At 40.0% G+C, this 26,664-nt stretch overlaps 1 protein-coding gene across 4 annotated transcripts in view; it reads right to left on the bottom strand.

Annotated features, from left to right (window-relative positions):
* Nucleotides 1–4,046: 4,046 nt before the first annotated feature.
* The window catches only part of PPP4R1 (protein phosphatase 4 regulatory subunit 1), a 32,006-nt gene continuing 9,388 nt past the window's right edge, over nt 4,047–26,664 (bottom strand). For all 4 annotated transcript variants that reach the window (XM_075270686.1, XM_075270685.1, XM_075270684.1 and 1 more), the window contains exons 4-20: nt 24,925–25,031; nt 24,629–24,771; nt 23,987–24,133; nt 23,297–23,404; nt 22,292–22,357; nt 21,771–21,929; nt 19,964–20,097; nt 16,980–17,512; nt 11,593–11,771; nt 10,239–10,334; nt 9,961–10,146; nt 9,706–9,867; nt 9,099–9,199; nt 8,267–8,387; nt 7,886–8,020; nt 6,670–6,811; nt 4,047–5,114 (exon numbers count right to left, since the gene is read on the bottom strand). In XM_075270686.1, coding sequence (XP_075126787.1) covers nt 4,951–5,114; nt 6,670–6,811; nt 7,886–8,020; nt 8,267–8,387; nt 9,099–9,199; nt 9,706–9,867; nt 9,961–10,146; nt 10,239–10,334; nt 11,593–11,771; nt 16,980–17,512; nt 19,964–20,097; nt 21,771–21,929; nt 22,292–22,357; nt 23,297–23,404; nt 23,987–24,133; nt 24,629–24,771; nt 24,925–25,031 — 2,683 coding nt within the window. In that variant the 3' untranslated portion in view covers nt 4,047–4,950. The remainder of the gene's footprint in view (nt 5,115–6,669; nt 6,812–7,885; nt 8,021–8,266; nt 8,388–9,098; nt 9,200–9,705; nt 9,868–9,960; nt 10,147–10,238; nt 10,335–11,592; nt 11,772–16,979; nt 17,513–19,963; nt 20,098–21,770; nt 21,930–22,291; nt 22,358–23,296; nt 23,405–23,986; nt 24,134–24,628; nt 24,772–24,924; nt 25,032–26,664) is intronic.

Consider the following 26,664-nt stretch of genomic DNA (forward strand, 5'->3'; position numbering starts at 1 on the left):
TTTATAAAAAAAAATAAAAAATAAAAAAAAATATTTCCCTAGATCGTTGGGGCAGTCATGTGACCACCCCAAGCAAATTTTCAGGAGATGTTTCGTTTCCCCATCACTTAAACTGGCACTCCGGCTGTATTGCACAGGTGCCAGAGGACGGAAATAGGAGGACGAGGAGCTGGAAGGAAGACAGGCAAGTGTGATGGGGTGGGCAGGAGTGAAGAACAATGCATCATAGTAGTTGTAGGATAAAAGAACAGGAAGCTACACCAGATAAACAAATTCTGAAGATACCAGAAGCTCCCAGAAACACCTAGAAATATCTCAGAGTACTGCTAAAAAGGTATTTGGGTGCACTTATTAACCAATTAATAGCATAACAGACTTCTTTTTCCTATCAGTATGTCTTTGTAGAATGGGAGGAAATCCACGCAAACACAGGGAGAACATATAAACTCCTTGTAGATATTGTTCCTGGCAGGATTCAAACCCAGGACTCCAGTGCTGCAAGGCTGCAGTGCTAAACCCTGAGCCGTGTTGCCCCTTAGACCTTTCAGTGCTAACCCCTGAGCCACCGTGTTGCCCCTTAGACCATATTATATATATATATATATATATATATATATATATATATATACACACACACACTCACCGGCCACTTTATTAGGTACACCATGCTAGTAACGGGTTGGACCCCCTTTTGCCTTCAGAACTGCCTCAATTCTTCATGGCATAGATTCAACAAGGTGCTGGAAGCATTCCTCAGAGATTTTGGTCCATATTGACATGATGGCATCACACAGTTGCCGCAGATTTGTCGGCTGCACATCCATGATGCGATTCTCCCGTTCCACCACATCCCAAAGATGCTCTATTGGATTGAGATCTGGTGACTGTGGAGGCCATTGGAGTTCAGTGAACTCATTGTCATGTTCAAGAAACCAGTCTGAGATGATTCCAGCTTTATGACATGGCGCATTATCCTGCTGAAAATAGCCATCAGATGTTGGGTACATTGTGGTCATACAGGGATGGACATGGTCAGCAACAATACTCAGGTAGGCTTTGGCTTTGCTACCAAGGGGCCCAAAGAGTGCCAAGAAAATATTCCCCACACCATGACACCACCACCACCAGCCTGAACCGTTGATACAAGGCAGGATGGATCCATGCTTTCATGTTGTTGACGCCAAATTCTGACCCTACCATCCGAATGTCGCAGCAGAAATCGAGACTCATCAGACCAGGCAACGTTTTTCCAATCTTCAATTGTCCAATTTCGATGAGCTTGTGCAAATTGTAGCCTCAGTTTCCTGTTCTTAGCTGAAAGGAGTGGCACCCGGTGTGGTCTTCTGCTGCTGTAGCCCATCTGCCTCAAAGTTCGACGTACTGTGCGTTCAGAGATGCTCTTCTGGCTACCTTGGTTGTAACGGGTGGCTATTTGAGTCACTGTTGCCTTTCTATCAGCTCGAACCAGTCTGGCCATTCTCCTCTGACCTCTGGCATCAACAACGCATTTCCGCCCACAGAACTGCCGCTCACTGGATGTTTTTTCTTTTTCGGACCATTCTCTGTAAACCCTAGAGATGGTTGTGCATGAAAATCCCAGTAGATCAGCAGTTTCTGAAATACTCAGACCAGCCCTTCTGGCACCAACAACCATGCCACGTTCAAAGGCACTCAAATCACCTTTCTTCCCCATACTGATGCTCGGTTTGAACTGCAGGAGATTGTCTTGACCATGTCTACATGCCTAAATGCACTGAGTTGCCGCCATGTGATTGGCTGATTAGAAATTAAGTGTTAACGAGCAGTTGGACAGGTGTACCTAATAAAGTGGCCGGTGAGTGTGTATATATATATATATATATATATATATATATATATATATATTGTGTCTGCCAAGCTCTTTAAAGGGGTATTCCCACGTTGCATACTCACCAGTCTTCACTGCTGTAAAATCTTCTTTCTTCCTGGTTTCTTGCGTCATTTAGTGGGCGGGGTTTCATATGCAACCTGCCGTTTAGCTCCGCCCCCAAATTTGTGTGTAGCTCCACCCACCGCATAGTGTGATCCTATGGGGCGGCTGAAGGGCCTGTGATGTCATCAAAGGTCCTCAAACACTATATGCACAATATTGGACTATGAAGTACAGGCAGGAGAAATTCCATTCTGTGTTACATACAGAGACTGCCTGTCTCTGCCATAATGAACACAATTGAATTAGCTAGCCTGTTCACTGGGAGAACAGAAGAAGAGTTCAGAAATGAAAGCAGCTCCCCTCCTCTGAGATCAGGAAGCTAGATCACGAGGTGTAGACACAGGAATAGCTAGAAACACAGGCTTGCTCCCATGCACTTAGCCCCTCCTTCCTCCCCCCTGAGAGCAGGCAGATACATCAGTCAAGGGCTGTATCAACAATGAATTGAATAAAATAAGATAGTGGACAAACAAAGCAGTGTATTTAGGAAAAGTCTTACATCCACATTCTTATCATGGCGCCGCCTTGAGTGGCTGCCTTGATACAGAGCTCCAAGCTGGGAGCAACCTTTATCTATCTTTTTCACTCTTTTTGTGTGTATCTTCAAGAATCCTCTAACCAAGCAAACTAGCACTATGAATTAGCAACTATAAATCGAATGGAAGACCCTGTGGAGTATATTTTTCCTTTTGTTTTTATTGTTAAGCATGGACAAGACTCAAGACCTGAATCAGCTGGAGTTTTCCTGTTTGCACGTATGCCTGTTACCATCCCCTCAGGAGCTGAGGACAGCATGTTTCAGCATGCGGCATGGAGGAGAAACCTGCATGGATGTGTGGACGACTTCTCTCAAGGAGATGATTTTTGGCATCTATTGCTGATGTGTGAAGCTACCTACAGCTGACTGGTATTTCTATTACTGTGGACACGTGGGACTCTGTTACAGCCTGGGAACCTACGATCACCCCCACCCACTCCATGAGTTTATGGAAGCTTGGCAAGATAGCAGCACCCTGTTTACCGGGATGGCTTCAGACGTCTTTGGGCAGTAGAACACAGTGGTAAGAAGAAAGGAGGAGGGCTGTGATGAAGGACATTTGGGGCATTTTTTGTGGTTAATGGACAATAGTGCTGATACAAGATACCAAACTATCAGCTGTGAGCAGGAGATCTCACCACCTACCAAAGAACTGCCACATGTTATCGTGATAGCTGCCTATGTCCCCCACCTCTGCAAAAAAACGTTTCTACCTGTTATATCTATATGCTGTGATCCCCCCTCCTCATGTCCTCCAGTAGGCTGTATTACTTCACACAGACAACTAAATGATCCTGCAGTGTGTCTTTGTTTCTTTCTTTTTTAGTTGCTATGATTTCTCTATCTGCCATGAGCTTGTATGTGTTTCTCTCTTGTTATATACCTCTGTACCATCTATGAAACTGTATCACTGAAATTTCCCCATTGTGGGACTATTAAAGGATTATCTTATTAACAAGCAGTATAGATAGGATCCTTGTGATGGGACAACCCCTTTAAATGGAGCTTTGTATGTACGTCATATAACCCATACAAAATATTAGTCTGATACCCATCTGTGTCCCATGAGCAGTCAGTAGTCCTCTCATAAAAATAAATGATTCAACCAATAAAAGGTGTTATGTGGGGGATGGAATTTTATTTTATTGTGCATTCACTGTACTATAAAAAATGGCTCACTATGCCACAGTCCCTTGTCACACTCATCAACTCTTTTCAGTTGTTCCTGAGCATCTGAGCTATTCAGAAACGGCTTAGGAAAGATGGCCACCTCATACTGTACAGAAAATAGCTTATTGTAGACATTTTAAATTCTAAGAAAACTATGAAACTATGAAATACAAGAAAATACTCAATACATTGTTCCAAAACAAGGACTCTTTGTGTAACAGCTTGATTCCTGTCCCATTCTGTATTCTGGTGTCCATCAGCGTATTTTGCCTCTACAAAACTGGATGTCAGCATTTCTGCGTTTTTTTTAATTTTTATTTTCCAATTAAAAACATCCCCCCTCCATAAAAAAGTCATAAAGGAAGAAATTGTTGAAACTTATTAATAAATTTTATTCAGACAAGCAGATAAACTTGTATTACAACTGAGCTTTTAACAGCATGATTAAAGACTGTGGTACTCGAGGAGCACAACAGATATGTACATTTATATGAAGACCAATAGTGATGCACCTCAGAGCTGATCATGATCAAGTTAAAAAAAAACTTGACTTGAAGCACATGAATCAACACATATCCTTCAGGTCATGACCAGCATGAAAACAAATTAGAACAGAGGTACTTAACAGCAATGTTGCCTGCCTATAAGTACAGCAATATGCTGCATTTAGGATTAAAATCAGTATCTAATGTAGTGTTAGCACTGAGCCCTTAAGAAAGAAAGAAAAAAAAAAAAGGGTATACACTCCCTTCATTTCTCAGTTAACACACATCCCAATAAGGAAACTATTCACACATTAAGAAAGTGACGGGGAATACATTGAATAAAAACCCCATTTGCCCCTAATACTGGAAATCCTCTACAATGATTTGGAACAGATTGATTAGTAGAAGTCACTGCGGGTTATGGCCCATAGATACATAACAGTGCTTCTGCATATGGCGAGCCACAGAAGTACCCATTCAGCACGTAGAATGGCGTGTTATGGCACAGTACGTATATGCAAGCACTTTAGTACCAGCTCCAGCAGTGAAGGACTTAGGAAGTGAACTGGTGACAATGTGGACTAGAGCTTTATGTCCTCACACATATAAAGTTACTCAGTCAGTTCAAGTTTCTTGACATCTCAGGAAGACAGAAGACTTAAGGCTTTGGTGGCAATCCTCTGAGAGTTTATGGTTTCTCTTCCCTCCTAAAGTAGAATAGGAATAACAAGACACGAAAGGCCAATAATATGGGTCTTGGGTTCGGGTTGACCTTTCCTTGCCTATTAGTAGGTGGAAGAAGCAGTGCTCATTGCATCATCTGCAAGTTTGGTGCTAGCAGGGTGTATACTGGCAAAATACTTGACATCATTATCAAAATCCATCTGTAAAGCCACAATCGTCTGCTCCACAGCTTCTTGGTGAGAGTTGGCAGAAGTTAAGAAATACTCTGGGAACAGAAAATAAGAAAATGCATGCATTATTATCACAAAGACAAAGAGCCATAGATGGCCCAGCTGACCAAGACCATGTTACAGTTACAAACTATATAAAACCAGCCGGGGGTGTGTGTGTGGGGGGGGGGGTGTGGAAAACAAATCTCAGAAAGCTGACCACAAAAATAAGACCACTACAGATGGAAAGGACAACAGATATATCGCATGACATCCAAAAGCCTGATCATTACCTCCCCCGACTTTGCCATTGGAAGAGTGCAAAGAGGGCACCATAACCCAAGACTGATTTATTAAGAAACCACCAACAGAACATTGTAATTTATAATACAATAAAAGAAAAAAAAAAAAAAAAAGGAATTTCTTGGTGGTTAAGTATAATTATCACTAGAGCCCCCAGTGTGGATTAAAATATAGTAAATCCTACTAAATATGTAGGCTTTGCATTTTCCGTTCTTTTTATGTGAACACTTCCTCTTCATTTAGTAAGTTCAGATATATAATGAATGCAAATCACATGATGGCCGGTGGAAATAGGCAGTGAAAGTCTAAAGCTGGTTGTTCACGACTGTGTGCTTACCGGCTGTGAATGTAAGGCACGGCACCATTCAATAAACAGGAGCCATGGAAGCTCCTATACAGGGCTGCAAAATCAGGCAGGAATTGGCCCTGTTCCATATTTGGTGGCCTGGACTGTGGGCCCGCCATGGGACTGTGTAATTCACGGTCATGTGCACGGGCCCATAGAAATGAATGGGTCATTGTGCTCTCCGGGAAAAACATGGATAGCACACCGACCTAATACACGGTCGTCTGCAAGGAACTTAACTGTTTGGCTCCGCAGGTCAGTATAGTAACAGCCTAAAATATAGCATATGATTAAAGGGGCTCCATCATTGGGAAAAGTAATTTTTAGCTAAGCACATCCTTGCATAGCCTTTAGAAAGGCTACTCCACATATACCTTTTGTATGTAAATCGCCTCAGTAGTCTTTGAATAAGTCTGTTTTTATTCATATGCTAATTAGCTTCTCCGTGCACCGGAAGTCTCACCATGCACTCCTCTCTGCTATTCTCTATGTGTATGTACAGCAGAGACTGCTGAGTTATTGACTCATCTCCCTGCTCTTATACACATAGAGAATAGCAGAGGGTGCACACAGACAATTCTGGGTGCACCGAGAAGGCTAATTAACATATGAATAAAAACTGACTTATTCAAAGACTACTGAGGTGATTTACAAACAAATGGTATGTGTGGACTAGCCTTTCTACAGGCTATGCAAGTATGTGCTGAGCTAAAAATGACTATTGATAGAGCCCCTTTAATGAACTGTCATACTATGAAGGCTATATAGAGAACAAAGTGTGGCAGGCTTATGTGACTTGGAGTAGTCAAAAAGGAGGCAAGAAACCACTTTAAAAAACAAGACCATATTGTCAGATAACAGACTATGAAGTGTAATGAACTAGATGAGGCATGGATAAATACAGTATCTTTATAGGCCATTATTCACAAAGTGTAACTATGCATATTAATATCTTAGCTCACCTTTTTCTAACAGTGTTTGCTTTAAGGTCTTTGCAAGAAGGACTCTGACATTTGGTACTCTATCAGAGGCAAGCTGCAGGAGATGAGGCATTAAATGCATAGCAAATTGCTCCATAGGAAGACAGTCATCCTCAATGAGAGCCTGTCAAGGCAAACATGGGTAAAGTAGGTTACATTTCATATGAAATCCAGCCAATTTATGCTACATGGTAATACACAGTAATGCTGGTTCTAGGAGTTGTACTTTGCAGAAGTCATGCCATGTGTAATAGTTGCCATAGCACTACATTAAAATAAATAGAATGAAGATTAAAAATAAATAAATAAAAATTATCGATGTCAGCATATGGCAACTAAAAAACAAACACCCAAACCAGAACAATTTTTTAAATTTATTTAGTAAAAGGTGCTAAATTATATTTGTATTATCCACAGTTTTCCACCCATTCTGATTCAACCCATTATTATTATTCCTGCCTCCCAGTACATCATACAGAATATTGAATGGTACTATTTAATGCAATTTTGGAAAGAAAAAAAATGAAAGAATGAATAAAATAAATAAAATGGGACAAAAATGACACAGAAAAATAGCTGAAGTGGGAAGGGATTAGGGAGAATTCACAAAGCAGAAAATGAATTTGAAGCTCCCAGTGTCAGAATCTGAGTTTTTCTGCCACCGATTTGACACAAAGAAATGGGCCTCATCAATGAGCTCCTTTAGGCTAAGGCCCCATCGGACGTCCCACAGCTAAAAAGCACTGCGGGAAAAACCGTGGCGGCAACGCTTTAAAACAAAAAGTTTGCAGAATTTATCCTCTGCGGACTGTTACATTTATAGCTATGGGGAAACCACTGGCGCTTCTGTAGGTATAACTGACATGCTGCGATTTGCGCGCCAGTTTTTAAAATCGCAGCGTGTGTGCACGGTGGTAATTAAGTGGGCATAGGATTTGCTAGAATCCCATCCACTTTGCCTGTACTGTAAAACGCTGTGATTTTTCCCGCAGCATCTCTGTCCCTTGGGGCCCAGCCTTGGGATAGAATTAAAAACAATGGGAAGTAGAAGGGTGGAATCCACATAAAAAAACACGCCAAATTGTGCCATGTGAACATACCCCTTAAAGATGCACCCAAAAACAGGAGAGAAACGGTCTTGTATCATGCAAGCTCTGTCACATAGTATTACCAGAACATGGGGATATAGAGAACCAACCTGGCATATAAACACAAATGTTTGTCTTCCTGACCATTTTGGGCTCTTGCAGAACTGCTCCACAAGCTTGTTCATGAGATCCAGGGCTAAGGTCTGAGTGGGAGCCAAGTATAACCTCTTAACCATCTCGCTAACCTGTAACGAGTGCCATAAGTGAAAGATATACAAGTTATTGTAGGACTGGAGACTAGGAATGTAAAATGTAAATATATGAGGCAATATTCTCCCCAAACACGTACCTTTAGCTGTTTTACTGGAAGCGACTATGTAGCAAACATTTACAACTGACTGAAAGGATTTATTCACTATTGCACCACAACCACAATAAGATGAACAGCAAAAAATTCAAGTAAAAGAGGTCTGAGCACAAAGGATACTCACCAGTTTATAGGATATCCAGCGGACAGATGAGACTTTGTCCCCACAGAGTGTTAAAGCAATTGGTAGTAAATAGTCATAAACATCCCTGGGACTATACAGTTCAAGTAGTAGAATCAATTGCCTAGAAATAGCAGCAAAAAGCATATATAACACGAAAAGTTATTTCATTCATGTAAATCAATGTCTAGCTAAATACACACAATTGTGGCAGCAGTAACATCCAACCTGTGGAAAAACTACAAATGGTGGCATGTCAGAGTTCATGTAGAGGGACTACTGTAATGCAAGCTCTAAACAGGTCTATAGGTACGATAAACACACTGCATTAAGGTATATATGATGTACAAGTCATTTAGCAGTAATGTTTTTTTTTTTTTTTATTGCAATACAACTTTAGTTTTGCATAGTTAAGACATTTAAAAGAGTCTACCACCTCCCTCAAGCATATTACACTGCTCACACCAGTTATAGCACATTATAGCCATAAACTGCATTCCTCTGTTATGCATCTCACTTCTGTAGATTTGAAGAGGAAAAAGACAAAAAAAACCCCCAAAACCTTTTGACGTCTTATGCAAATGATGCAGAGGGTAAACTGGGGTTGGGCCTTCAGCCCTAGGAGCAATGCTCCTGCTGTTCAAGTAGGCTGGGTGATGTCATAGCAACAGGAGAATTCACTCTCACTATACGAATGAGAGTGGATTTTCCTGTGCAACTAATGTGTAACTAAACTGCAAACATTAAAAAATGTCTTGTAACTGCTTCATATATAACCTACTGATGGCACTTTTGGTGTGTCAAGGGTTAAACAACAGACTACAATTGCACATACTCTGCTAATTCTGCCCTGAAACGCCAGTTCCGACAATTATCAGTCACCAAGAATTCTTGAAGCTGGTAAAGGTATTCTCGTCTCTTGTCAGGCTGAAGAAGCTAAAGAAACAGAAAAACAAAAAAACAACAGAACAAGTTACAAACGTATTCATAATGATCAGGACTCAGATTTGCATTGTGACTAATGGTGGGTATGGTTAACCCTACGAGACTCCGAATTTTCATTCCATAGGTAATGTCTACTTTTCATCTATCATGTCTGGCTCATACACGTGAATGACAACTTTAGTGATTTTAGGTTGTTTCTTTTGGCAGGTAGTGGTTATATAAAAATATTTTCTGCATTTTTTTTAAAAAATTTGAATACGAAACCTTCTGATCTGGAGTCACACTACCGTTGTGCCATGAGGTGGATGTTTTTTCTATTTTTTGACAGATAAGGCTTTATTTTTAACATATGCACAGAAAAGTGATTTTTTTTTTATTTATTTTTTTAACTGAGGTTTTAGGGTTTCAAACACTGAAATGAAGAAAAAAAAATACATTTGTAAAAAAAAAATTACTAAATTATTTATTTATATTACAGGACAAATATACATACTCACTTTCAAAAAGTCATAAAGATGTTTTAGGACGCCTATCCTAACTTCATCAAGATCCTTCAGAAACCCATTGAAGATTGGCAGCAAGTCTGCAGCAGTAAGGGAATCACCCAGTATTAATGCCAACTCATGGATGGAAAACGCCAATGTTCTTCGTACTTTCCACTGATTAAAAATAAATAAATAATTCGATAGATAAGAATCAAGAACACCAAGTTTGATAGGGAAGGTTTGATAGGGAAGAAATGGTTTATATACCTGCATGTCCGCTGCTAGTGTCTCATAGGTGTCCCGTAGACAGTGCCAGTTCTGTCTACCTAGCGTGAGGGCCACTCCTGGAATGCTATAGGCACAATGCTTGGCAATCTCTGTGTCAACAGTCTGGGCACGGGATGGGTCAGTCATTGATAGATACTGATCCAGTAAGGCCTGAGGTACAACATCCTAGGCACACAACGAAACAAAAACACACAATACTTAATATCTACATGTCAGATATGAAGAATGCACATGATATATCCTCTTACCACACACACCTGTACTTTGGACTTCTTTTCCTCTTCAGGGCTATAGCCGCTACTAGTGCTTAAGTCGGAATCATTGTGGATATAGCGAAGAGTGGACTGCATGCACTGCATCATCAAATATGAAGGACATGAAAGGAAACAAAATTGGTTTAACTTTGGTAGTGTTAATTCTATCTTGCAGGATGTCAAAGTGATATCCAACACCGAGCATAAAAAGTTAGTGGGTACCCTTATCCTCTAGATCCTCTTACTTTAAGATAGGAACCAGTTGAAAAACCCCAAGTTGCTCTTTAAAAATTATTACTGACTTTTTAATACTTAAAATAAAACCTTGACTATAAAACAGCAGTAGAATGTTAAAAGGTAGTCTGTCACCAGCACCCCAGTGAGATAGGTCAGGCTGAGCGCAATGCAACACTCAACCCCCTCCCCCTTATTGTAGAGATATTCATTTCAGCTCCACTGCTCCAAGCCCCATCCTACTCTAATACACCCTCCTTTCCTCTGTTGAGTGACAGTGCCAGGGAAGATTTCTGGGCTGTGTGAGGCATAAAAGTTTGGCGCAACGGAGCCACCTTGATGCCAGAGACTGTTCATTTGCATATTATGACAAATAAATAAAATACCTCTTCAATGGGAGGCAAAAATTTAACAAGGGGAGGAGGGGAAAGCTGCATTCATATGAACAGATTTAATAGGAAGGTCATAAGAAGAGGACCCGTAGCCCGCACAAAATGAGGTAATGTGGATCAAGGTAAAAACATGGCAGCATGCTAAAAGGAGAAAAGTGAATTCTAGAGTAACATTAGCAAATACAACAAAAGAGGAAGGAAGGCGGACAAGGGATGGAAAGGGCTGCAGCCGCTTCATAAATTTCTCGTTCTCTGTGCCAGTTGGGGCCTTTAGGTCTAATGCTGGGTTTCCATATAGCAATGGTACTAACAGCAGAGGGGTGGGCTGGAAGCGATTGAAGAATGAATCAACATGGAGAGATTTGCAGTTTCCAAATGAATGCACCTGAAAACCCTTTAAATTTGATGGCTGCATACAGTAACTTGTGAAATAGTAGAGCAACAACTATATGGACACCCAGCTTATGGGTGCATGAAGGTTTGGTCAGGCTTTCGGATGATATGTTACCTTGTTTTGGCTTCTAATAACTTCATATGGGTAATGGTAGAGTTATCCCCCACGCACCCTCGCTGACTAACAGCAGCACAATGTTGAGGCAAAACCGCCGCAAACTTTAGTGGGGGTTTTGGAGGTGTACATTTTCCGTCTAACAGCTTCTGTATGTGTCATCCCCCCCTTAGACTTCCCAGACTAATGAATGCATGAATGAAGCCAAAAAAGATTTCCTTACCTCTACAGAATCACTGATTAAAGGGATGGTGTCATCTTGTGAGAGTTTGCAGTTTATCCTCCCCGTCTCCATTGTGTCATTGTGGTAGAGGATCTCCTGATTCAAGTGAGAGGATTTTTTATCTTCCTGAGTTTCTAGGCTGGAGGCTTTAAGGGCAGCAGTGAGGACATCAACTTGTGCTAGAATGAAAAAGAAAAATAATTATCAACCAGCCATGATGCAGATTTCTACAAAATACACCAAGTGTAGACTCTAACCACATTCAGAAAGAAAAATAAGTTTTCCCCTCTCAGTTATAGAACTATATTGTGTATGTCGGGGTGGAGTTAGAACCTGTGGTATGCTAGTTGCATTAGGTTTTTTTAAAAAAAATTTTTTATTTAATAAATTGTGTCCTACTGTACGATCATAATAGACGTTTAGGGACCATTTTAAATAGCCCCTCCCCAATTTCTTCTGAAAATCAATTAATTTAACATTTTATCTCGATGATGATTAACGAACAGTTATTTTAGGACCCTCCCCAGGAGGTCACAGTGATTTTAGGACCCTCTCCATGAGGTCACAGTACATGTTATCCATACAGATAAAAATAAATGATATATACCGTATTTTTCGGACTATAAGACGCACTTTTTTTCCCCAAAATTTTTGGGGAAAAGAAGGGTGCGTCTTATAGTCTGAATGTAGCGCCTGGCACCCGCCGTAATAGAGAGGCGGATGTCGGCAAGGGATAGACGCCGGGGCCTGAGACATCGCTGCGTTCCTCTGCCCTACATGAAGCCAGCAGCGGCAGCGGCGATGCTATTCCGCTCCTCCGTCCCCCCGCCGCTGGCTTCATGCACGGCAGAGGAGCGCAGCGATGTCTCAGGCCCCGGCGTCTATCCCTCCCCGGCATCCGCCTCTCTAGTACAGCGGATGCCGGGTCAGTATCAGCGGCCCCTTCTCCCCCTGGGGCCGGTCCCCACCGGCCCCGTACCTGTAAAGTTGCAGGCCGGCTCCTGCGCGGCGATATCGCAGGAGCCGACCTGTTCGGGTGACAGCCGGGAGCCTAATGAGGCTCCCGGGCCTGTCACTGCTATATATTAGTATTGCGGCTGGGTCTATGACCAGCCGTAATACTAATAGACAGAATGTCCCATAGACGGCAATACAGTTGTATTGCCATCTATGGGACTTGCAATCAAGCGACTGGAGGTTCAAGCCCCTGGGGGGGAATAAAATAGTAAAAAAAAAAAAAAAAAAAAAAAAAAGCTTTAAAAATATATAATAAAAATGTAAAATAAATAAAAGTTCTAAATCACCTCCTGTCCCTAGAATATATATATAAAAGTAGAAAATCATATATCATAAACCACCGGGTTTTTTTTTCAATACAAGGTGATCTAAGCAATATATATTCCCCAAAATGGTATAACTAAAAAGTACTTCTGGCCCCGCAAAAAAAAAAAAAAACACTATGCGTCCCCGTACAGCTGCAGGGTCACCTGTCAATGTGGCCTTGCAGCTGTTGCAAAACTACAACTCCCATATATTAAATATTTTACCATTTTTTGCTTCAAAATTTTTTTTCCCCTATTTTCCTCCTCTAAAACCTGTGCGTCTTATAGTCCAGTGCGTCTTATAGTCCGAAAAATACGGTAGATCACTATTTAAGCAGGTAAACCATTAGCATAACTGTTTTCCATGTAAAAATCCATTTAGAGCTTTGTTTTTACAGAGTTCACTCGGTGGTAAAATTGATGAGTCTTATTTTCTTTGGTTTAGCAAAATCACTGTAATACTAAATTTATAGAGTTTATCTTATGTTTTAATATCCTTACAAAAATCCAAAATTTAAAAAAACAAAACAAAGCTATTTCAGCTGCCATATTCTGACATTAGTAACTTTTTAAGGTTTCCATATACAGCAGTGTGTAAAGGGTCTTTGCCGCACACGTGTAGTTTATATTTATACCATTTTGGGGAACTTCAGACATTTGAATCACTTTTATTCCATTTGAATCACTTTTATTTCTTTTTTTTTTTTGTTTGGGGGGGGGAGGCAAAATGGAGATTCGGCTATTTTGATCTCTCCTTCATGGTGTACACTGTATGTAATATAGTTCTTAGCTTTTTGGATGAAAAGGATAGTCAATTTGTTTTCTTTTATGAACTGAATTAGGAGGGAGGAGAGATTTAAAAAACAAAACAAAAAACAAACAAACAAACCAGAGTTACACTTTAACCACTTCAGTAACGGGCCAATATCTCTAGCCCTAGACCAGACACATTTCTTGTTCTACTCTTACATGCACTTTTTTCACAAAGTGTTATTAACAATAGTTTTCCCTCTCCATTAAGGTAACTTCTATTGTGCATTGTGTTGTGTATTGCATGGGGCTAGAACCTGTGATGTGGGTGTGGTATTGGCATATTTCTTTTTTTAAATTACTTTATTTTTTTTTAACTTAATTTACTATTAATTGTGTCCCCATAAAGTCATAATTTTTTTTTGTTGGCGTTGGTGGGTAAGGTGGGGGGTGGCTGATGCATGTAATCGCATCACAGCGTCTCCCATAGCTATATACACAGCACTCATGGAGTGCTGTGTATACAGTGATTGGAACGGCAGGGATTGTAATATATCATCCCAGCCTTCTCTAGAGGAGCCCTGACTGTAGTTGCAGCCGACTCCCCAGTTCTGGAGCTGCTTAACAATGCAAGGAAATGCAAGATAAGAGAGGACCTCCTGGACATAAGTCCACAGGAATTCAGTCACTTTTTAAAAAAACAAACAAATTAGAGCATATTTATGGATTCTGATTGTCAATTATTTATGAAGTCAGTCAGAGCAGAAGTCAGAGTGGAGCAGTGGAGAAATCTGACAACCAGAGAACATATGTTATGCCAATGGTAGGAGAGGTGACAACATGAACACTTCCTGGATTCCAAATCAAAGGAGTCAGTGGAGGCTGTACAGGGGGTGACGATAACAGGCCGTAATCTCCCAGGTTGCTACTTTTAGCTTTCCCCATAAAAACACTTCCCTTATAGATACCGTATATACTCGAGTATAAGCCGAATATAAGCCAAGGCCCCTAATTTTACTACAAAAAACTGGGAAAACTTATTGACTCGAGTAAAGGGGGGGGGGGGGGGGGCTGAAATGCAGCAGCTACTGGAAAATTTTAAAAATTAAATTGGTTGGAATTTATGGGTGAGGTAGTCGCTGGGGAAGGGGAGGGGGTGTTTTGGTTGTCTGTCTGCCCCTACCCTGAGCTTGAGGACTGGGGGTTTTCCCCCCATTTGGAATTCAGCCTGGCTGAATATAGGGTATCTGCAGTGCTCCTATTAACCCCTTCCCGACAGAACAGGAGCACTGCAGATCCCCTATATTCAGTAGACCGGGCACTGTCAGACACAGGGATACCTAATGTGTATGTGTCTCACAGTAATTTTCTACTTTTGTATGTATTCTAGGGAAAGGAGTGATTTAGAACTTTTATTTATTTATAATTTTTTTTTAAAGCTTCTTTTTCTTTCCCCACTATTTTATGGAAGATTCTATACATTGATATTGCGGCTGGTCATAGACCCCCTCCCCCTCAAAAAAAAAAAAAAAAAAAAAAAAAAATCTGACTCGAGTATAAGCCAAGGGGGCTTTTTCAGCACAAAAACTGTGCTGAACAATTTGGCTTATACTCGAGTATATATGGTACATAAAAGCAAAAAGTAAGACATTACAAACAAGTGCAGCACCCTAAATATGCACCTATGCAACTGCACCTACAATATTGAGTGGTATTGTACGAAAGCCAACACTAATTCTAGCACTGGCGAGACTTCATGGTCATGATGTGCTTCATAAGACCCTGTGAAATTGTAGTAAGAATATTTATCACGCAATAAAGTGCAAAAAGGTGGTCAACAGATGAGTTCATACCAAATAAAAAAAAGTTTTGCACTCAGTAAACAAAACTTCCAACTGTTCTTGACTGAAGTTCTGCATACTGCTTCCCCCTCCCCCTACTATATATTTATACTACTTCATATTTCAGGGATACGCAAGTTTAGAAATCAAATCTCATCCCATTACAGAATCCTGAGTTAACATCTTTTAGACATTATGGAGAGAAGCAAATGGATTTCACAAATCTCTCAAGTACTCAACTCCACATTTGCGTTTACAGTACGTTCTCTTAGGGAGGGAAAGAAAGAACAGTAAAGATGGATCTAATGACGCTGGTATCTGATATGTTCTCCATCATTTCACTGGATGAAGAAGTCTGGCATGCTAGACTTTTTCATTTGGGATTTTAGACAGACTCTGTGTTACACAAATGTGAATGTAACCTTACTATCAAGGGACCCTTTTACCAACAGTGATTGACCAAAGCCCCTTACAGATACAGATCTCATACATAACTACCTGAAGTACACTCACAATAAAGTAGAGTGACAGCGATACATTACATCAAAGCTGGGCAATTCATCTGAGTGCCAAATCAATTCTTCCCCCGAGTCTGATATAGTCCATGCAGGCTTTATCCTCCCACTGCAAGTTATGAGCATCACTTTTTTCCCCTGTAGTCTATAGTTGGGTGGTAGGACATGGAAGCCTGTATCATATATATCAGACCAATTTACACTGTGCCAGCTCACTGAACTTTTGTTTCATAAAAGAAAAATTTAGAGATTTAAAACTAAAAATAACATTTTTGCTTATGGGCGATTTTCAGACAAGAGCCCATCCCTACATTACATCCTAAGGAACTTTCATAACCCATTCTAAGTCCATAGGTATTAATATGGAGTACACCCTCCTTTAAACCTAAACAAATTACACTCATATGAGAAGCCTTTCTACAAAATTTTTGTTGGTTTTGCCTGTTCATCCAGAAGAGCATTTTCAGGTCAGACATTGATGTTGGATGAGGGAGCCAGGCTCTAATCTCTATTCTAGTTCATTCTAAGGGCCCCTTCACACAGAGTTTACGCCCCGTGTATGCTGTCCATTTTACACGTGTAAAAATATACATGTAAAATGTAGTTAGCCATTGAGTTCAATGGCTTGTTCGTATAACGCGTGTCTTTTAGCGTGTTGGATGGGGTCAGAGCTCTCTGACTCCAAGGCGAATGCTTACTCTAATCGTGATCTTCTATGGACCTTGCTTTGTGCACTGGGACAAAATCATGCAGGAATAGAAAATGGCCTTTTCTAAACTGTCCCAAGAATCCAATTGTTCAAAACCTCTTTCCCTTCACCAGAATATAGGGCACTAGGCCAAAAGTTAAAGCTCTGCATCACAATTATATTTGTAGTAATTCCTGATAGTGTATCAGACTTAAAACAGTATTATCGCCTTAAAAAGGAAAGAAAAAAAACGAAACCCAACACCAATTACCTTTAACATCAGGATCATCTGTGTGTGGCTCCAGGTTTTCAATCATCTCTTCCAGCTCTTTTCTTGTAGCCATGGCTATATTAGGGGAGCCGGAGGATGATGCTTTCTGAACTATTAACCTTCTGTCTGGACTGTGTGCTTCAGCTTGCGTATGCCGAAGTTCCAGATCTATATCTATTTCAGGAATAGGAGTCCTCCAGTAATGGAAGGAATTGAATAGCTCTTGCTCAGTAACAGGGCTCTCCTGAGATTGCAAATCGAAAACTTTAGATGCTTCCGCATTAGGAGAACATTGTTCTGGTTCAATAGAGTCAACTGAATTCTCCAAAGGCAAAGTGCAATGTGAAATTAAGTCAACAGATTGACTGCTGACCCTAAAAAGTTCATCTGAAGCTGGATCATCGTCCAAGTTGGTTTCTAGCTTCACAGTGAAGGTAACAGGGCTGCTGTCTGTCTGAGACTCATCTGTAGTGACTGCATCTTCTTGTGTATCACACTCTGTATTTTCCTGCAATTGCTCTTTTGATGAGCCGCTAAAAGAAATACAATTTAAAAGTCAGTATTGGTAGCATAGAAAATAATCAGAAAAAAAAAATAAATTCTATGACATGACACTGAAAACAGCCCACATTACTGCTAGAATGGCCAAAGACCATAATATTCACTGTTGGGCTCTACGCACATGACCAATATAAAGCTCAGCCATGTGTTTCACCTGGACATCCCAGACAGCACATGGCTGAGGAAATTGGTCGCCTGAATATGCTTAGGCCGCTTTGGACAGTGCTTTGCATCAGTGTTTAAAAGTCAAATAAATTTGGTGCCAGCTCTTTGCATTATTTAGTAGGCGCAAAACAGCTGAAATAGTTTCTCTGGCCTCCATTGTTCCTGAGCAATAAGTGCTGTTGGCTGCGATTCTCATATGCCATGTAGGCTCTGTACTGTCAGGTGAGCAGTGTCAGGCAGCAGCAGGCAAGGGGTGTGATGTTAAGTCTGATAATGTCCACCCTTGGTTGGAGCTCTGAATCACACCCCCTTTCCTGCTCCTACCTGCACATGACAGAGCAACATATCAGGCAGCAAACCTACAATAACTGCACTAGATGTCTGAGAATGGTGGCTGTGTGTGTATATGCGTGTGTGCGTGCGTATGTATATATGTGTGTGAGTGTGTGTGAGTGTGTGTATGTATGTATGTATATATATATATATATATATATATACACACACACACACACACACACACACACACACACACACACACACAGTGCCTACAAGTAGTATTCAACCCCCTGCAGATTTAGCAGGTTTACACATTCGGAATTAACTTGGCATTGTGACATTTGGACTGTAGATCAGCCTGGAAGTGTGAAATGCACTGCAGCAAAAAAGAATGTTATTTCTTTGTTTAATTTTTTTTTCAATTGTGAAAAGTTTATTCAGAGGGTCATTTATTATTCAACCCCTCAAACCACCAGAATTCTGTTTGGTTCCCCTAAAGTATTAAGAAGTAGTTCAGGCACAAAGAACAATGAGCTTCACATGTTTGGATTAATTATCTCTTTTTCCAGCCTTTTCTGACTATTTAAGACCCTCCCCAAACTTGTGAACAGCCTTCATACATGGTCAACATGGGAAAGACAAAGGAGCATTCCAAGGCCATCAGAGACAAGATCGTGGAGGGTCACAAGGCTGGCAAGGGGTACAAAACCCTTTCCAAGGAGTTGGGCCTACCTGTCTCCACTGTTGGGAGCATCATCCGGAAGTGGAAGGCTTATGGAACTACTGTTAGCCTTCCACGGCCTGGACAGCTTTTGAAAGTTTCCTCCCGTGTCGAGGCCAGGCTTGTCCGAAGAATCAAGGCTAACCCAAGGACAAGGAAGGAGCTCCGGGAAGATCTCATGGCAGTGGGGACATTGGTTTCAGTCAATACCATAAGTAACGTACTCCACCGCAATGGTCTCCGTTCCAGACGAGCCCGTAAGGTACCTTTACATTCAAAGCGTCATGTCAAGGCTCGTCTACAGTTTGCTCATGATCACTTGGAGGACTCTGAGACAGACTGGTTCAAGGTTCTCTGGTCTGATGAGACCAAGATCGAGATCTTTGGTGCCAACCACACACGTGACGTTTGGAGACTGGATGGCACTGCATACGACCCCAAGAATACCATCCCTACAGTCAAGCATGGTGGTGGTAGCATCATGCTGTGGGGCTGCTTCTCAGCCAAGGGGCCTGGCCATCTGGTCCGCATCCATGGGAAGATGGATAGCACGGCCTACCTGGAGATTTTGGCCAAGAACCTCCGCTCCTCCATCAAGGATCTTAAGATGGGTCGTCATTTCATCTTCCAACAAGACAACGACCCAAAGCACACAGCCAAGAAAACCAAGGCCTGGTTCAAGAGCGAAAAAATCAAGGTGTTGCAGTGGCCTAGTCAGTCTCCTGACCTTAACCCAATTGAAAACTTGTGGAAGGAGCTCAAGATTAAAGTCCACATGAGACACCCAAAGAACCTAGATAACTTGGAGAAGATCTGCATGGAGGAGTGGGCCAAGATAACTCCAGAGACCTGTGCCGGCCTGATCAGGTCTTATAAAAAATGATTATTAGCTGTAATTGCAAACAAGGGTTATTCCACAAAATATTAAACCTAGGGGTTGAATAATAATTGACCCACACTTTTATGTTTAAAGTTTATTAAAATTAAACTGAGCAACATAACTTTTTGGTTTGTAAGATTTATGCATCTGTTAATAAATCCTGCTCTTGTTTGAAGTTTGAAGGCTCTAACTTATTTGCATCTTATCAAACCTGCTAAATCGGCAGGGGGTTGAATACTACTTGTAGGCACTGAATATATATATATATATATATATATATGTGTGTGTGTGTGTGTGTGTGTGTGTGTGTGTGTGTGTACACACAGAAAAAGAAGTCCAACTGAGCTGGAATCAGTGGTGCACAGAAAGAACAGAACAAACCTCTCTGTGGCTTCATTTAGTTTTACATCCTCTGCAGTTTTACATTCTTCTTCCTTAAAGTACTGGCCAGAACTTGATGGATTTGCAAAAGTAGATATAAAAGGCCCAAGAGATTGAAAGGCAGCTTGGCGTACCTATGATGAAATAAAGCAGACTGATTTATATACTCCTTATATTCTTACTTTCTTGGATTTAAATAACTAAATTTTGTCAATAGCCATAAAACCATTATGAATAGACCATTACAACTCCAACCAGCAAATGTGTTGTCACAGTGCACATGTAGGGACAAAACAAGTGCTGAGGAAGACCACAGACTGAAGAAAGGGTACCAAAGACTATCTGGTAAAGTAGATGTTGCAGTTTTTATTTTTCAGTTTTGAGCCCATAGTTTATAAATTTCTAATACTTCAAAGAACCCAAGTATAACTATCAAAACACACTTTTTTAACTTATGAACACACTAATAAGATAAATAAAGAATTGATAATCCTTTTCAGGCTATGGCCTCACCTAGCAAAAAACTGTTAAAAATATGCTGTGTGAATGCATTGTATTATTTCCTGCAGTGTTTTTTATTGAGATATTGCACTGTTATTTTCCCTATTAAATATAAAAGGCAAACACTTGCAATTCCGCAGTAAAAAGAACTTTAACTTTTGTTTTTGACTGTACACCTTCCAAATCCCATTATTTTTCCACTCACAGAGTCATATGAGGGCTTAATATTTGACGAAATGTTCTTCATATTGGTACCATTTACTATTTTCTATAATGTACTGGGAAGATGGAGAAAAAAAAAAATCAGAATGGGGTGGATTTGAAGAAAAAAGTGCATTTGTGCAATTTTCTGATAGGCTCGGTTTTTATGGCAATCACTCTGCAGCCAAATTGACCTGTCACTTGCATTCTGTGTTTTAGTATGATTCCGGGGTACCAAATTTACATTTTAATCCCTAAAAAATATAAAACTGTTTTCCCCCTAAAAAGTCACCATATTCTGACAGCCAGAATTTTTTTTTATATCTTCGTGTACAGATTTTTGCAAGGTCAGATTAACTTTTCAGTTCACGATCTTATAAATTCACGATGTTACTATTGCTATGACAAACCTGGGAGCCTTCATAAATAGAGATGAGTGAGTACTATTCGAAACGGCCGTTTCCAATAGCACGCACACATAGGAATGAATGGCTGCGTGCTAATCGAAACGGGAGTTTCGAATAGTATTCGCTCATCTATATTCATAAACATTAAAAGGTACAGGGCTGGTGGGGACTGGCCACAGGGGCCTTTTTTTTTTTTTTAACTTTGGTGGGGTGGAGAGGGGTCCTGCCATGCAATCCGATGCAAGTGAACTCGGATTGCGGACATTAGCGCCTGATCTCCACCGTAGATACTGAAAAGATGATATTTTTTTTTTTTATGCTTTATTTCTGAAGCTGCCAAAAATACAGAACTTCTGCAATGTGGGAAAATTTATCCGTGTATAAGTTTTCTTTTTAAAAATGATTTCTTTACAAAGAGTCATAATTTTAAGAGCTCAGTTTTGTTTGCATCTGGTCTCTGGTTCCTGTCGCTGCCAAATCTGTTGCATAATTGTTGCAGTGACCGATGGACGCCAGTAAAATATAACAGGGTATTTTGTGGTGTCCATTTTTCTACTCAAAAACAGAATTTTGTGACAGAGCCTCCAATGCGGATGTCATTACAGCCTAAGTGACTGCAGCGTTTGACCTTTTTCAATTTTATAGCCAAAAAAGTAAAGTTCTGGTTGTTTAAATTTCATGTAAACCATTAAACTTACCCATCTAGATGGATCACTTATTAAGTTAATGAAAAGTGCAGAGAGCCTAGTCCGACGAAGCTCTTGTGATGTTGCACATGACACAGCCATGAAACACTCTGCACAGGCTTTCCGCACACCCCACACATTGTCCGAACACAGCTGGAAAAACCGAGGCAACTAGAATAATGAGAAAAAAGTATTAAGATGTGCAGAACAGACAAAGTCTATGGCCCAGATTTACTAATCATTAGACAGTGTAAACTTAGGCAGCCTCAAAATTCTTTAGACTGTCGAATCTAAGTTTATGACAACTTTTAGTTGGCTTAATTTAAGCGAGAAGTTTACAACACAATGCTTACACGGGACTAAGGGCTCCAACCCATTTTCCGGAGAAACCACGCCCATATGTCTCGCAAGTCAAAATTCTTTAGTCCAAACAAGATGAGCCACTTTTATGCCAGTAACTAGTGTTATCTACAAGAATAGGTCTGAATCTAGGTTTACAATCTTACAACTCTGACCATTTCTGTCACACTCACCAACATTTTCTCTGTGGCTTCCTGACCAACGACACTACAGATGTCACCAAAATTGGCTGCACAAACCTTAAAAATAAAAATAAAAATGAATAATTTAACAACTTTTTGTTATAAGGTTTTAAGAACATCAAGTATGCCAAATTTCATTTTTGATTGAACATGTAGCACGCTTCAATATATTTCTTTAGCACACTCTGCCTGTGTCAAGATATTGCAGTCAGACCTCAGGGCCCAATACCAATGGAAATGCCCAAACTTTACAACCAGAATTCCAGGCTGCAAAATCTAGTACTGGCAGACATCCTGTATGATGCATTACTGTTTCTAAACATATTTACTATATTCATATATTAAATAAAGTCACAGGTTTGGTGAGATATTGCTAGGAAGCTGTGCTGACCTGAACAAATGCTTACAGTGTATCTAAAGTTTGCTGGAAGGTGTACAGTATGTGGCCACACGCCTGGAAGGTGTACAGTATGTGGCCATACGCACATTTATGGTTATTATATGACATACATTATGCATTTAGAAGTTTCCCACTGCAGGTTCCCCCTAATTTTCAGTTCTCCCTAGGCTGTCAAGTGAAGACAAGCTCATTCACTAATGTGTTACTCAGAAGCAGTAGGGTCAGGACTAATAATGAAAGACAGAAACTTCCCATCCATCTTGAGAAGGCGCTGTCTGTGCTTGTGTCTCTTCTCTTATCTCACCCCCTGAACACACTTTTATTATGCATTATGTGCGGTAATCTGTCACCCCTGCAAGATTAAGATCGATCTTGCTTAACAAGATGGTTTGAGCAGATATTACAGTGAATGTTAGTTGGGGGTGTTGGTGAAATTGAAGGAAAGAGAGACTGTAGAGGTTTCTTATATGTACTACTGATTTATGCAAAGTTTTTTGAAAAGCTAGCATCTGTGCAAATCACATACTATACAGAGAATACATACTTAAAATTGAAAAAAATAATAGTAAAAAAACAAACAAAAAACAAGCATATACCTTACGAACATGAAACATTCTGCAGTCACAACACATTTCACAAAACCGGGGAAGGATCAGTCTCTCCGTTATATCTTTACCCACCATTGACGCCATCTTGCACATTATCTATGAAGGAAATGAAACATAATAAAGAATTAGAAACATCCCTAAAAAGTATGTCTCATACATCTGAATGGGGAAAGCAAAAGATAAAACAAAAACCTCTCAGATGAATGGAGCAGATTTGTTGAGACAAATCTTTCATTCAGCATACCTATAGGCTCTGATCACATCTGTGTTGGAGGTTATCCAACAATGATACCTCATCACAAGTCATAGCCCATTGGCAATGACAACAACCACAACCCATATGTGAAAAGACTTGTATCTTGCAAATTGAGAGTCTAAAAACGAAACCTAAATAGTGAAAGGAACAAGACAGTTCCCTTTTACGAGAGAATAAAAGTAAAACATTTACAAGTCAAGTTTATTTGCTAATGTATAGCTGAATATTTTCACAAAATACAAAACAATAGTTTTTTCTGATCATGACATTTATAAATAGCTCATAAACTTATCACAATGTTGGGACCTCTACAGTACATACACTTGGTCCCGATTTGTTGGAATATTGTTTGAAAATCCTGTGTTATACATTGAGTGATAAAGACATAAGCAGCACATAGTCACTGGCTTCCTAAAACTCACCGCTACGGCCTCAGTCTTGACGTCATCATTGCTGTCTGGGGCAGTGAGATCAATGAGTACTGGACACACTTTACTCTCCACATCGGATCTTTCTATCAGTTCCTGTTCAAGTAACACCAGCAATGCTGCTTGACTTGTCTTCCTGACCTGAAACAGATAAATTGCATAAATAATTCTTGTATTTCCACTTGTTAGTCTATACACCCAAAAACAGATTATACCACTTTGTACAGGCAGAGACAAATTTTAGCAATTGTAGCTCTGTAGTAGAGTTGGATCTGCAACCAAAGGACACTGTATATACCGTAAATGCGTTTTAATTATACTGAAATTTAAAAAAAAAAAAAAGTATGTATTTACCTGCAGCTTTGCTGAGGTCCACGACTGACTCTCCCAAATTAAACTACAATAAAAAGTTTCCTCCCCCCAGCTAAAAGTAACAGCGTCTGACTACATCTATGAAGAAAACCTGGCTGTCAGGACAGATTGAAAGGTATATCAATCCTGAAACTAAAGCTAACATTTACCCTTTTAAAAAAAGACATGCCTACTACATGAGAGATAATAAAGAATACCATTCAAATATAAAGTACGTATCTGTGTCACAAAAACTAAAGATATGTAGTAATGAAGAAAACCAACCTGGTTATTCTGGTCAGCAAGATACCTCACTACAATGGGCAAAAGATATTTGGAGAAAGCATGGGGAATTGATGGCCTGTTTTCTTGGCAGAACATTGCAAGGTGAGGCACTTGTTCCATGAGTTCAGCACGTACTGTGGGCTCTGCATAGAAATAAGACAGTTAATGTTCAGCATTATTGGTCGCGTTACGTAAGTGGGCAGAGATAGAAAGGCAGAAAGTGAAATGCACAATGCAAGCAACACATATTTTGCAGAATCTAAATATGTTAGTTCCCGTTATAAATTGGCACATACCAGAGTCTTCTGAAAGTTTTGTAACCCTTTCTAGAACGGCAATGCAATCCTTTTCGTCATCGCTGACTTCTTTTAAGGTGTCCAGTAAACTTCGTGCAACCATTTGTCTGGATCACAAACAAGGAAAATTAAAAATTTATATATATATATATATATATATATATATATATATATATATATATATATATTGAAAGGTAAAGTAAAAAATAATGTCAGATTTTAATACACAAAAAGATCAAATCATTTGTAAAACTATGAAGTTATGAATAGTGAATGTTGTGAATCACTACAATTCTTCCCACTAACAGGCCTGAAGCTTCCCATTCAAATTCAGTGCACACCCACAATGAGGATCATACAGACAGAAAGGGAATAGGATGCCTGTATTCTTGGCACAAGAGGGGGAATCAGCTGGCTGGAAACGCACATTTTCCTTTTCAACTATATAAGCTTCTAACATCTCCCAGTGTCTTTGGTCTTTAATTGCATATAACAAGATTCCTAATGTGGAAGGAAACATTTCAATTTCTGCTATAAAAACACTTTTCAGCAATTTTGTGTAAGCTAGTCATTGAAGTAAATATAAAAAAAAATATATATATAAATAAATAAAATGGTATTGCTTATGCTGACATCCATGTATGTCTAGTATGTGTTCCCATGTAGAGCCAATACTAAAACGGACCTTCCGGGTTCTTAGGCTGAGAGGATGAAGACAATAAAGGTCCCGGAAGATGAACCAACTGCTATGGAAAACACCAGGGAAGGTAATGGGGGCACTATGATCTGACTGTGGGGGGTGGTTTAGGGAGTCTTGTGCAGTATTTGAAAGAGGAAGCCATAGGGGAAGATTAGGTGAGAGGCAGGAGGAGGAGCAGGGGATATTTTAATAGGCAAAAAAACAGGAGGTTACTTTCATAAGTTTGAAGTCACATAGTAGAGCTCAATAGTATCTGAAGTACAAGAGAGAGACACAATCCATTTGCACAGCAACCTATGCTAGAAGAACAAAAAGTCATACTGCTGGGGGTGGGGCGGGGGGAAGAAGCTTTAAATTTTTTTTCTAAAAGTTCTAAATCACTCCTTTCCCTATAATAGACACAAAAGTAGAAAATGACTGTGAAACACAAACACATTAGGTATCCCTGTGTCTGACAGTGCCCGGTCTACTGAATATAGGGTATCTGCAGTGCTCCTGTTCTGTCGGGAAACGGTTAATAGGAGCACTGCAGATCCCCTATATTCAGCCTGGCTGAATTCCAAGTGGGGAAAAAAAAAAACAAAAAAAAAAAAACAGTCCTCAAGCTCAGGGAAGGGGAAGACAGACAACCAAAACACCCCCTCCTCTTACCCAGCACCTACTACACCCAAAAACTCTGACCATTTTAATTTTTGAAATTTTCCAGTAGCTGCTGCATTTCCCCCTTAGGCTTATACTCACGTCAATAATTTTTACCAGTTTTTTGTGGTAAAATTAGGGACCTCGGCTTATACTCAAGTATATATGGTATGTAACTTATTGAAGAAGGTGAAAAGCAGAATATGTAAACGCACTGTGAACTAACAACTATTACTATTGAGGATATGGTGTATCGCATAATCTGTGAGAATGTGGGTTAGAGAGTAAAAGCCAAATGGTTTTAGATTAGTAATAAATTCTTAAAAGACATGAAACTTCTTGCCCAGTTGATACCAAGAACACATAGTGCCATTTACCTTGTGCGTAGTTATAGCCAATAT

The sequence above is a fragment of the Leptodactylus fuscus genome, chromosome 4 (assembly GCF_031893055.1).
Source record: "Leptodactylus fuscus isolate aLepFus1 chromosome 4, aLepFus1.hap2, whole genome shotgun sequence".
NCBI lineage: Eukaryota > Metazoa > Chordata > Amphibia > Anura > Leptodactylidae > Leptodactylus > Leptodactylus fuscus.